The sequence below is a fragment of the Dendrobates tinctorius genome, unplaced genomic scaffold (genome assembly GCF_039654945.1).
Source record: "Dendrobates tinctorius isolate UK_male_01 unplaced genomic scaffold, ASM3965494v1 ptg000151l, whole genome shotgun sequence".
NCBI classification, from domain to species: domain Eukaryota; kingdom Metazoa; phylum Chordata; class Amphibia; order Anura; family Dendrobatidae; genus Dendrobates; species Dendrobates tinctorius.
The window spans coordinates 8,910,180-8,922,489 of NW_027361818.1; the positions used below are offsets into that span (position 1 = coordinate 8,910,180).

Genomic DNA, 12,310 nt, shown 5'->3' on the forward strand with positions numbered 1-12,310 from the left:
TGAGTGAGACCAAAACAAAGTTTGGTAATGTTGGATTTTAACCATTTCTATCTCAACCTATCAGTCACTTCCACCCTTGTTGGTCTTGTGTCTAGGTTTCCACCGGTGATAGAAGAGTTCAGCTGAGTGTAATGAGGCGTCAGGTGAGGAGATGGTCGTGTGATGAAGAAGGTATAAAGCTCTGCTCCCTCAAACCTCTCATTGTGTGTCTTTCTCTGCAGTCAGGATGGAGTTGTGGGTCAGGTGGAGTTGGCTGTTATTGGTTCTGCTCTGTGGACCAGGCTTCAGCAGTTCTCAGTTCAGACATCGGCGTCAGTCAGATGCTTGGTTGAGAAATTATCAGCCTGATCGAGGATCTTCTAGAGGACTTGGACAACCTGTGTCTGGAGTTGGATCTTCTAGAGGCATTGGACTACCTTCATCAAGAGTTGGTCCTGCTAGAGGAAACCCTTGGTCTAATTCTGTGTCTGGTTTGGGGGCTCTGAGAGGTGTTCAGTCTGTCTCTAGATGGGATGGCAGGTATAATGGAAGGGACAATCTCCGGGACCTTGCTCAATCCTCCCCTATTAGTGTGCAGTGTGGTGAGGCCAAGATGGTGGTGATGGTGAACAGAGACTTCTATGGGAATGGTAAGCTGGTGAAGCCCACAGACCTGACCCTGGGCTCCTGCAGGCCTGGACAGCAGACTACAGATACTATGGTTGTGTTTGATAATGGCCTTCAAGAGTGTGGGAACAGTTTAGAGGTGAGTGATCCAAAAAAGTCTTCATAGCTCTGGATTATCACTGGGCTGGAACATGACAAACGTCTTGTTTTCAGGCCTGCTGGGCTATGACAGCCTTGATCACCTGTTTGTAGAGTTGACTTGTGCAAAAATAGTTTAACCCAGGGACAAACATGGTAGATGCAGAATCCTTATGGCTTGCATGTGACTGGTCTAATGAGGACTTTAATCCTCCATCTAAGGACCTGCTATAATTAGTCTTTCCAGCAAGATGGAAGAATGCTATAGACCTCTGAATCTATGCTACTTTTGGTCCTGTTCCTACAGTAAACTTTTTTTTTTTTTTTTTTTAGATGACCCTGGACTGGCTGATCTACACATCTAACCTGCACTATGCTCCCACTTCTTCCAGAAATATTCCAATTATCAGGTCAAATTCTGCTGTGGTTCCTGTCCAATGCTTTTACCCAAGGTAAGATTGTTGGTGACATGGGCCAGACAAGTTTAAGGCTGGAACCAGATGGTGAAACTGCATGCATGGATCCACACCATACCCACCTGTGTTGGGCTAATTTGGGACTACTGGTCACCGCGTATCTGATTCAGCTGCATCTTCTTGTCTTGCTTTGGTTAAAATTGTCACTTTAATGGGTGTTAAGGCTTCTGGGATTTGCATGAACACACCACACTCGCCTTTAGCTTCCTGGTATGACTCTCATGAGCCACAAGTCATTATCACTGCAACTTTACAGTTCATCTCCATGGTGGGATCAGTTTCTGAAAGAAAGTTTGTCCCTTGCTAACACCTTGCCTATACCATTCCAGCACCATGCTTGGTTAACTGAACATTACTCCCCTGCCATGGCACCAAAGCTTCTCCATTTTATAACGACTCTGGTGCTTTTTGTTGGAGTCCCCAGCCACCACCAAGTCTTGCATGCATTGTTCTACTATTCAGTCCTTAATCATATTTGTAGAAAGTTTGGCTCTTACCTGGCTGGTGTGCTGGAAACATCCTTTTTGCGTTGCATAGTGTTAGATGGTCTGATGTGCCTAATGCAATATTGTCCTCAGAGAAACGTCTCACTTCATATGTCAAGGGATTGTGACTGTTCAGCAACATGGGAATGTAAACTGCTAACGTCTTCTTGCAGAAGTCATCTAGGGTCTATCTTGTCTCCAACTCCAGACATCTTTACATGACTGAGTTAGTGGACCATTAGATGGTTCAGGTGTCTTTTCTAGTTAATCTTGTTTCCTTTTCTAGACATGGCAATGTGAGCAGTAACGCAATCAAGCCAACATGGACTCCATTCAGCACCACAGTGACCTCAGATGAAAGGCTGGCATTCTCCTTGCAGCTCATGACTTGTAAGCATGTTCCCAGCATTGGGGTAATGGTGCCAAGTCGGTCTCTGCTAATCCAGTATTTTCTCTTCAGCGGACTTTAGTGCTCCCAGTTCAATACTAGTCTTCCGGTTGGGCGAAATGTTGTTCATAGAAGCCTCTCTGGATATCCAGAACCACGTCCCCATGATCCTGTTTGTTGACCGTTGTGTGGCCACCATTATGCCGGATGTGAACTCTAGACCCAGTTATGACATAATCTCCAACAATGGGTGAGTTATAAACATCAATATTGTACAAGGTTTCTAAAAGCCCAAGATCTAAAACTGATCTGTTGCACAGGTGCATGATTGACAGTATGGAAGAAGATTCCTCCTCAGGCTTTGTTTCACCAAGACCTCAAGCCAACAAACTCCAGTTCATGGTTGATGCCTTCAGGTTCACAGACAGTGCTGTTTCTACGGTGAGGACTTGTTTGCATCAGGCTGGGTCTAAATCAACCCTCCATTTATCAATAAAAGCTACAATAAGTTCTCATCAGTTGCTTTTGATTCCCACTTGCAGTTTTTCTTGGTTTGGTGTTAAAGCCAGGAGAAATAAATAAGACTGCTCTAGATTTGATCAGAGACCACTCAATCTAAAAACCTGAATGTGTGAACACACCCTTAATCTACCAACCCATACTTGTTTCACAAGGCCCAAGTTTAATATACCATAATCTGAAAAAGTTGTGGGAATGGGGTTGTAAAACAGATGTACTACTCCTGGTAATCTTTTCTAGATCTACATCACGTGTACCCTAAGAGCTGCTGACATCAACCAGATCCCTGATCCTATGAACAAGGCCTGCTCCTACAACAAGGCATCTAACAGGTAAGACTGAAAGGTCCGCCTAATGTTTAGGACAATCTCCCTCTTAGAAGGTGGCTGACCATTCAATGGATGAGACACTTAGGTGACTCTCAATCTTTCAGTTGGTCATCTGTAGAAGGATCTAGTGGGATCTGCCAGTGCTGCACCACCAGGAACTGTGCTACTGCTGCCGGCCAGAGAACACAATGGGGATCCTCCTCCGGCAGACAGAGGGGATTTGGGAAGAGGGATGTTGGTAAGTTTACCAGATATGTAGAAGTTGCTTTTATACCCACCTTTCTCTAGTTGCAGTTTGTAGACTGATCCTCTGCAGATCTTGTTAATGAGAACATAATTTTTTTTTTTTCTATAGCGCTGACATATTCTGCAGCACTTTACATTTTGGAGGGGACTTGTAGAGACAAAAGACAATACAGCATAACAATCACATGGAGCATAAGAAATACCAAGAGGAATGAGGGTCCTGCTCGCAAGCTTACAATCCACCTTTGGTTTTTTTGGGTTTTTTTTTTTCCCCTCATAGATTGTAACAGTTACACTTATTATGGCTGGTCCATACAATCAGGGCAACAGTACAGATGCAGAGGGCTAATGGATGCATAAAGCATGTGGGGAACCTGGTTATGGTGAAACTTTTGGCTGTGCCACAGGGATAGATTGGGTTAATGTGTTCAGGCGGTAGGCCAGTCTGAATAAATGAGTTTTCAGGGCACGCTTAAAATTGTGGGGATTGGGGACTTCACATTCCATAACCTTGCTTTGCTTCTTCCATCAGGTTCTCATCTAGAGAAACATGGCACAGCCACCTTGGGCCCCATACTAGTGACTGGATCCAAGTCCAACCAGGTTACCAGTGCAGGAACCTTCCAAGGTTCCAGGATGACTGCAGACCGTGAACCTCTACAGCTGTGGGTGCTAGTGATCATCGGATCTGTCACTTCAATAGTTGTTGCTGTTGCTCTTACTGTGGCTGGAAAATGTCTTCTGAAAAGATCTCACAAAGAATCTGTGCAGCAATAAACTCAATTTGAGTAATCCTTGACTTCAAGTGTATTTTGTTTAACTCCTTCACCACCCCTTGACACTGGAATTGTGTAACATGGGTGAGGTACTGATGTTCCCCCAGCACATCAGATGAAGGGGGAGGTCCTGGCTAGCTGGGGGGCTCTACACCCTTAGGGGGGGGGGGGCTCTTATTGGCTCAGGCTGGCCAGGACCATGTGCTAAGTCAGCACCAGTCAAATCTCTAATCAATGAGAACTTGGAAGGGATTATATATTGTAGAGGGACAGTAAACATCTTGATAGTTCCTTTAATGATGCAGATTTTTTTTTTTTTTTTTTTTTTCTCCACCATTCCTCTCTGCAACTCTAGAGATGAGCAAATATGTCTGGAAACACTCACCTAATTTTTATATATTGGTACCCTATTTGTGCAACATTTGTTTGACGATCATCTCCAAACATATTTGCTCATTCAACTGCCATTGGTGCTCTGGCACAATATTCACCAGTGATCGGAATTCAAACTGAATATTGAAAACTTCACTCTACATCACCACAACCCAGATCAACATTAGCCCTGTTCAGCAAATGCCTGAAGATCCTCTTTCCTTCATGACCAGTGCTTATCTTCTGACTCCTGACTCCCACCTAGGACAATCTATTCATCACAAGTACTCAGTCCTGTCTAGGCCCTTTGCCTTCAATGGTCTTACACTGGACCTTTTCTGCTATGCATCCCCTCCAGGACCAGTCTCAGATAAATCACTTCTGCTCTGACTCTTCCTTCAGCCTGCTCTCACTTTAGGAACACTCCAGAATTTGGTACTGCTCACACAGGACTTGAGGCCTGGAGTACATAGAACAAGAACTGTCACTTTTCCTCTAACTCGCCTCCTCCCACTACGGGCAATCCTAAACATTAACTTTCCCTATCCCTACTACCAAATGACACACTAACATCTTCAACGCACACCACAACTCACACTTATAAATCAAATCTCACCATACTGCTCATGTACCCCCCCTTAAAACAAGTGTCTTTTCCTTACACTCGTATTACAGAGGATTGCCCCTAGATGGAACAAATGTCAATCAACCAGACCCATATAACAAGCATGTATACCTGATGGGTTTCCTTTATGAAACTCACTGTTTAGACATATCATATGTAAGGACATGGTTCACATACTGAAATTTTTCCAATTTTTAGTAGCTAAAAATATTACTGAAGACAATTCTTACTGGAATGTGTTAATGGGAGAGCTAAAGGATCGGATATGAAATGTAAATCTGACATGGAGCAGAAAAATGGTAAAACAAACTTCTAAATGGTTTGCATCAAATCAATGAACTTCCAGATTTAAGAAGCAAAAGAGAAAATAAAAGGGGAATGTGGGGGGGAAATAAAAAAGGCACCTATTAACATTTTTAAATCTTCATTGTTCCAACTATATGGTACTTAAAGGCTGGCATTGAACGCTGCAAACTGGAGCCAGAAAAAGTCAAATTTCTCACAATTTGCAACTACTCTTTGTGACTCTTGATTCTGTGTAGATATAAAAGGCTTTCAATCAAATCTGGAACTGCCATGAACTCTTGAACACTGGCCCAAGTGGTGGCTGCCACACGCTAACCTTCCTGAACCAATCAGCCACTTAATCGGTCCAAAAACAGTGTCCCAATACTGCCTGCAGCATAGCAGTGCTACTAATACAAGCTTTATGTAACGAGCGTCAGTTTACACCCTGAAAATAAAAGGGTGCAGTCGTGACATGGGGTAAAGATGAGTTGAATGGGGCACCAAAGCTATTGTAGAGTTTCCTGACTCAGTGCTTTTGCAGCCTTCTGATTGGACGCTGCTTAGTTTGGAGCACTTCCCACCAGGAGCCACTTCAAGGAAATGATAACCCCATTCTTCTCTCCTGCCAGGTGGTTTTCATCACCTGAAGAATAAATCTCAAAAAACTGAAGATCTGAACAGCAAAGACATTTTTCAATAGCAATTAGCCGTGTGTTTTGAGCAATTTTTATTTTTTCGGCAGCACTCACTCCAAAATTCTGTGTGTACAAACATTAAGAATAGAAGCGGCACGGTGATTGCTTCACAATGCTCACAGACTCGCTCATTTCCAATTTAGTGATATTTTCCTGTATTGCAACAATTTTTTTTATGGCTCTGTACACACTACGATTTACAGCAGATTTTTCGGCAGCCAAAAAAAGTTTGGTCAGAAAAAAAGTTATGCAAAATACGTGAGTTTTTGATGCATCATTCATTTGGAGGTGTCTAAAAATGCTGAAAGAATTGACATGGCAGTAGTGATGAGCGAACGTGCTCAGATATGGCGTTATCCGAGCGTGCTCGAACGCTAACCAAGTGACTTTGGTGTGTTCAAAAAATATGTTCATGTCTTCATGGCTGCTCGATCGCCACAACGCATGTAGGGATTACCTAACAAATCCATGCAACCAACCGCGACATAGAGTCTCCAATGTTTCCAGATGTGTTTGTTTCTGTTTCTCCAGCAAATAACGCAAAATAATTGCCCACGAGGTAAAAACAAAAGTCTCATGTAAATGTTTTGTACCATTGACCAAAACTATAACATGATCACAACATATGAGTTAAACTCAAAGGTTGCCTTCACACACTCAGGTTTTCAGATGCAGTTTTAAAATCCAAAGCCAAGTGTTGACTGAATAATAGGTAAAGACTTTCCTTCATAGGTGTTCTCTGTTTTATTTTATCTATCCCTGGCATTGACTTCAAAAGCTGCATCAAAAAACTTGAACAAGGGACGCACCCTATGAGATTCGTGAACTCCACTTCATCCCATGTCCTTATCAGATGTGGAGAAGAAGGTGGTCAGCTGAGTGTAATGAGGCATGAGGTGGAGCAATGGTGGCATGATGAGGAGGGTATAAAGCTTTACTCCCTCCACTTCCTCCTTGTGTGTGTTGCTTTGTAGTCAGGATGGAGCTGTGGGTCAGTTGGAGCTATCTACTAGTGGTTTTTCTCTATGGACCAGGCTTTGGTAGCTCCTTGATCAGACACCAGCGCCAATCTGATGATTGGTGGAGGAATTCTCAGCCTGGTCAAGGATCTTCTAGAGGATTAGGACAGTCTGTACCTGGAGTGGGCTCTTCTAGAAGAAACCCTTGGTCTCCTGCTCAGTCTATACCCAGTTGGGACAGCAGATATACTGGAAGATACCATAACCTCCGAGAGCTGTCTCTGTACTCCCCCATCAGTGTGCAGTGTGGTGAGGACAGGATGGTGGTGATGGTAAACAGAGACTTCTATGGCAATGGTAAGCTGGTGAATCCCTCAGACCTAACCCTGGGCTCCTGTAAACCTGGAGCACGAACTACTGATTCTGATGTGATCTTTGAAAATGGTCTTCAGGAATGTGGTAGTGCTTTAGAGGTGAGTGGTGACACAGTGTAAAATTTGTGGTTATATTACTCCATATTAAACTGTTGGTACTCTACATGTTATGGTAAATAGACTGGACCCAGACTTTAAGCTTTTGGCTATCACTGGTATACAATGGCTTTCTACTTGCTGAACTCTAGGTAAAATGAAAGATCAGGGTTTCCCAATAGTCAGTTGCTCATATTACAATTGCTATAATCAAGGCTTATGGGTCTCCTGTTGCCACTGCGGTGTAAGGCCAGGTTCATATTGCGTTAGAGCAGTCCATTCAATGCATGTGTTAAATGGACTGCGCTAATGCTACTGTGTTCTGATCGTGTCATGCGATCACGCTAGCATCTGCGCTATCAGTGATGGACCTTCGGACGCTGCAGACCGCGTCTGAGGGTCCGTCACAGAATGACGGCACATCGCTAACACATGCAGATTATGACATGCGTTAGCGATGCGCTCGTCTATGGGTGCGTTAACGCATCTATTATACAGCGTCAATACCGCTAAGTAATGGATGCGTTAAACGCAGCCCCCGAACGCAATATGAACCCAGCCCTAACACTTAAAGGAAAAAGGTCTGTAGATTTTTGTCTTCTCCGAGCAGCAGGAAAAAAAAACCTGATTCATGGGTGGGATTTGGGTCTGTGCCCCTAGATTATGCTACTGACGGCTTCCCTTAACTTTTCTAATCTGTGTTCATGGGGTTTTTTTTTTTTTTTTTTTTTCTCCCCTAAGATGACTCCAGACTGGCTGATATACACAAGCCTCCTGCGCTACTCTCCCACTTCTAGCAATGTGCCCATCACCAGATCCAACCCTGCTCTGATCCCCATCCTTTGTTACTACCCTCGGTGAGTGTCCAATAGTGTAGTTTAACAATGCAGAGATTATCTCCTACAAACCATCTACTCAGTTTGTGCTTCACTCAAAAAAAAAAAAAAGGCTCTGTAGGTACACCCAATCATGGGGTAATGCCTTTTATATTTCCTTGTGCTGTAAAAATGGATCATATAATTAGTATGGGCTTAGTTGACTTTGGATACCATATAATTGAGAAGTCAAGTCTAACAACCCAGACTGTAATATACAGAGGTGTTCAATGTACCTATTTGGTTGACCAGAAGATGGCTGGCTTAATTATATTCTGCATCTAATTGCAAAGTATCTGTTTTGTCTAGACATGGTAATGTGAGCAGTAACGCCATCAGGCCAACATGGACTCCATTCAGCACCACAGTGACCTCAGAGGAGAGGCTGGTGTTCTCCTTGCAGCTCATGACTGGTAAAGAGCTTCTGGCACTAGGGTAGTGGCGCAGAGTCTGTTGGCTCTATGCTAATGCTCCAGTGTTTTCTCTTCAGCGGACTTCAGTGCTCCAACTTCAGTATTGGTCTACACTCTTGGTGAGATGTTGTACATAGAAGCCTCTCTGGATATCCAGAACCACGTCCCCATGATCTTGTTTGTTGACCGTTGTGTGGCCACCATTACTCCTGATGTAGACTCTAGACCAAGTTATGACATAATCTCCAACAACGGGTCAGTTATAAATGTCAAAACTGAACAAGACTGCAAGGAGTCTAATATCTACAACTAGTCTGTTCTCCAGGTGCATGATGGACAGCATGGAAGAAGATTCCTCCTCGGTCTTTGTTTCTCCAAGACCTCAAGATGAGAAGCTCCGCTTCATGGTTGATGCCTTCCGGTTCACCAACAGTGATGTTTCTTTGGTAAGGACTCTGGAAACCAAATTGATGATGGCTCAGCCCACCTTCATATATTGTCTATTATTGGCTTACTGCCAAGACTTCACAAATGTCTAAACTTGCAGCTAGATGTAGTATGTGCCACTAATTACTTTAGTATATCTTCAGCCTGCCTAGACTAGCAATCTTGCAGTCTACATAGGTTGATGATGAACTAGCAAAAAAGAAATTTGTCAGGTGACAAGACATCTTGTGCTACTCAAAGTAAACGTTTGTTCTGCTGAGAACAATAACAGCCTATGTGCATCCTATGACAGATTTAGTGTGGATGTGTGGTGCCCCTGAGGCTTCAGTCGCCACAGAGGTACTGCACCTCCTCCTGAGGTGTGGTGCCCCACCATCCAGGTAAGGTGGGAACTCCTAACCACGCTCCAACACCTGCACCCGTGACCACAAAGTAGTGTAGCAAAGCCACATTGCAGCTCCTTGCTTAGAGAGTAGCGGAGCACCTTTTGGTGGTTCCCTGCTTGGAAACACGAAACGTGCTGGGAGGTGGATGGAGTTTAGAATATATAAAAGAGCAGGAGGGGAAAGGAGTTAGTTAGGTCAGTCGGTCAGGAGAGCCACTCAGAGAGGAGTGAGGAGAGAGGATCCCTAAGAGAGGGATGGAGGAAGGAGTTGCTGCAGCAGATCTCAGTGACCTGGGTCTGCTGGCATGGGAAAGGAAAGAAGAGAAAGACATTGAACTGAAGCCTGAGCATCCATAAGAAAGAAAGACAAGTATGGCACGTAGGAGAAAAAGGGAACACAAAGGACGTGGGTTAGAGGAAGAACCCTGCCTAGAAGTTCTAAGCGCAAGGCCGGGTGCGCGGTCCCCGAGGTTGTATGGACACTAATGGTTCTGCAGCAGACACCGGTGGAGTAGTGGGCTGTAAATGCACTACTCCCATCTAAGACTTGGGGCACAACAGCAGCTTGGATAGTGAGCCGGGAATCAGGAGTAGGGAGTCCCTGAAGCAGGCTACAGCTGTCTGCTGTACAAATAGAGTTCTTGGGAACATCTGTCAGGATTCACTCCAGTGTAACTCAGTACTAGGAGTACTTCACTTAAAGGTGCTATAGAGAAGACGTTCAGAAAGGTACATGTTGGTGGAGTGTTGGAAGGGAGCATCCTATCTTGCCTGGAGGTTGACTGAGCCCAGGACCTGGAGGACACTTATTCCCGCACTACTACATCTGGGCACCAGCCTCTACACTGCCTGTGCCTCTCCTCCATGGCTACATCTACACTGCCCTTGGACTACAGCTCCACCTGTGGGGAGCTTCACCATCTTGGCTGCAACCCACCACCAGTCCCAGAGGATCTGCATGCAGCGTCAGCCTAACACCTCACTTGCTGAACACCACAGGTGGCATCATGAACTATTCATAAATTTTATTTCATTGTTCATTCATCCCCTTTTTGCCATGGAGCCCCAGGGCCACGGACCGGGTCACAGCTTCCGTGACAACTCCCATTGAGATCAACAGGCCCGTACAGAGTACCCTGCTAGGCCCTGGTGGGGCGCTCCAGATGCTATACAACATTCAATTATCTTTATAGATCTACATCACATGTACCCTGAGAGCTGCTGACATCAACCAGACCCCTGATCCCATGAACAAGGCCTGCTCCTACAACAAGGCATCTAGCAGGTAAGGCCCACCCTAACTTGGTTCAACATCTTAAATTGCACCTCCTTAAGTGTTCATTGATGTTGTGAGTCTGACCTCAATCTCTTCCAGTTGGTCATCTGTAGAAGGATCTAGTGGGATCTGCCAGTGCTGCACCACCAGGAACTGTGCTACTGCTGCCAGCCAGAGAACACAATGGGGATCCTCCTCAGGAAGGCAAAGGGGATTTGGGAAGAGGAATGTTGGTGAGTCAGCCAGATTTCAGTTGCCTTTACTCGCACTGCCCTACATTAGATGCTCTGGGAGTGGACTATCAATTTGCATAAAGGTGTTGTAATCGTCCAGTTGCACAACTTTATTTACTTGCAAGGCACCAAGCCATCATGCATGGGATGTCTGTATACCTTTCCAAAAAAAATGAGGGAAAATTTGGATGTGCCATGCTTCTGGCTAAACTTGGACTGCTACTAGTTGGCTGTCCTAGTTTTGCAAGCTTGATGTGTCAAATGTTCTAAGCGCTAGTAGGTTCTTCCATAAAACTGATGCATATAAGATGGTGCGTGTACTTCAGAAATGTTCTTGGCCACACAAGCACACACTGTTCCCACCAGTTGGCTATTACAGTGTGTTCTGTGAGACCAGTATACTGTTCAATGAACCTCTGCAAATGTTACTTATTATATTGATTCTACCACCAGGTTCTCATGTAGAGAAACATGGCACGGCCACCCTGGGTCCCATACTAGTGACTGGTTCCAAGTCCAACCAGGTTACCGGAGCAGGAACCCTCCAAGCTTCCAGGATGACTGCAGATCGTGAACCTCTACAGCTGTGGGTGCTGGTGGCCATCGGCTCTGTCACTTCAGTAGTTGTTGCTGTTGCCCTTATTGTAGCTGGAAAATGTCTTCTGACAAGATTTTCCCATAAAGAATCTGTGTAAAAATAAACCTTTTTGTAGAATCTGTGTTCATGAGTCTTCTTGAAATTTTCAACACTCACATTCCCCTGCCCCACTAATATACTGTATCTCTATATGGGTTGCCTAACTTGGCCACTACTGACACGGCAGACACTCGTGAGAGCTTGAGTCATAATTGTACAGTAGCTGCCACACTTGGAGCAGGTTAGTCTTGGTGGTAGTGGACTGCCTCTTCTGTAAAGGAAGAATGCAGGTATAGATGGGACTCCAGTCAGACAACGATTTTTTTTTTTTTTTTTTTTTCTCTTCGCCACGAGAGCACCCACTGAGAGAGGGGATCCGCCCCTAGGAACAGGAAGCCTACAGAGAGATAAATGGGGCGGTCCCCCTCAGTTTTGTTTCCTGTTCCTAGAAGGAACCCACAGAGAAGAAGATTCCTGGACTAGTAGCCGCCCGCCGTATATGAGCAACGGGGGCCCCAGAGCTGGAAGCAGCGACGTGCGGATCCAAATCTGGGAATTCCCCCCCCCCCAGCTGGTAATGCGGGTGAGGCCTTGGTGAAGGCTGCCTGGCTTACCTAGGAGTGCAGTGGAGCAGCACCAGAGGATTTCCTTTGCTGGGGATATCACATTACT

General features: G+C 44.9%; 1 protein-coding gene across 1 annotated transcript; it reads left to right on the forward strand.

Moving 5' to 3' along the window:
* The first annotated feature begins 200 nt into the window (after nt 1-200).
* Nucleotides 201-11,716, forward strand: LOC141049908 (uncharacterized). Its single transcript, XM_073546747.1, has 16 exons — nt 201-745; nt 1,078-1,196; nt 1,992-2,095; nt 2,166-2,343; nt 2,414-2,534; nt 2,853-2,944; nt 3,046-3,179; nt 3,720-3,962; nt 6,867-7,375; nt 8,114-8,229; nt 8,557-8,660; nt 8,738-8,915; nt 8,986-9,106; nt 10,686-10,777; nt 10,868-11,001; nt 11,455-11,716. Exons 1-16 carry the CDS (start codon nt 227-229, stop codon nt 11,694-11,696), a joined length of 3,006 nt encoding a protein of 1,001 aa, XP_073402848.1. The 5' UTR covers nt 201-226; the 3' UTR covers nt 11,697-11,716.
* Nucleotides 11,717-12,310: the final 594 nt, after the last annotated feature.

What these genes read in the sequence shown, in the direction of transcription:
- LOC141049908 (XM_073546747.1), top strand. Translation starts at nt 227, where the DNA reads ATGGAGTTGTGGGTCAGGTGGAGTTGGCTGTTATTGGTTCTGCTCTGT. An exon ending in CCAACAGTGATGTTTCTTTG is followed by an intron (nt 9,107 to 10,685) that starts GTAAGGACTCTG and finishes TTATCTTTATAG; the next exon opens with ATCTACATCACATGTACCCT. An exon ending in ATTTGGGAAGAGGAATGTTG is followed by an intron (nt 11,002 to 11,454) that starts GTGAGTCAGCCA and finishes TTCTACCACCAG; the next exon opens with GTTCTCATGTAGAGAAACAT.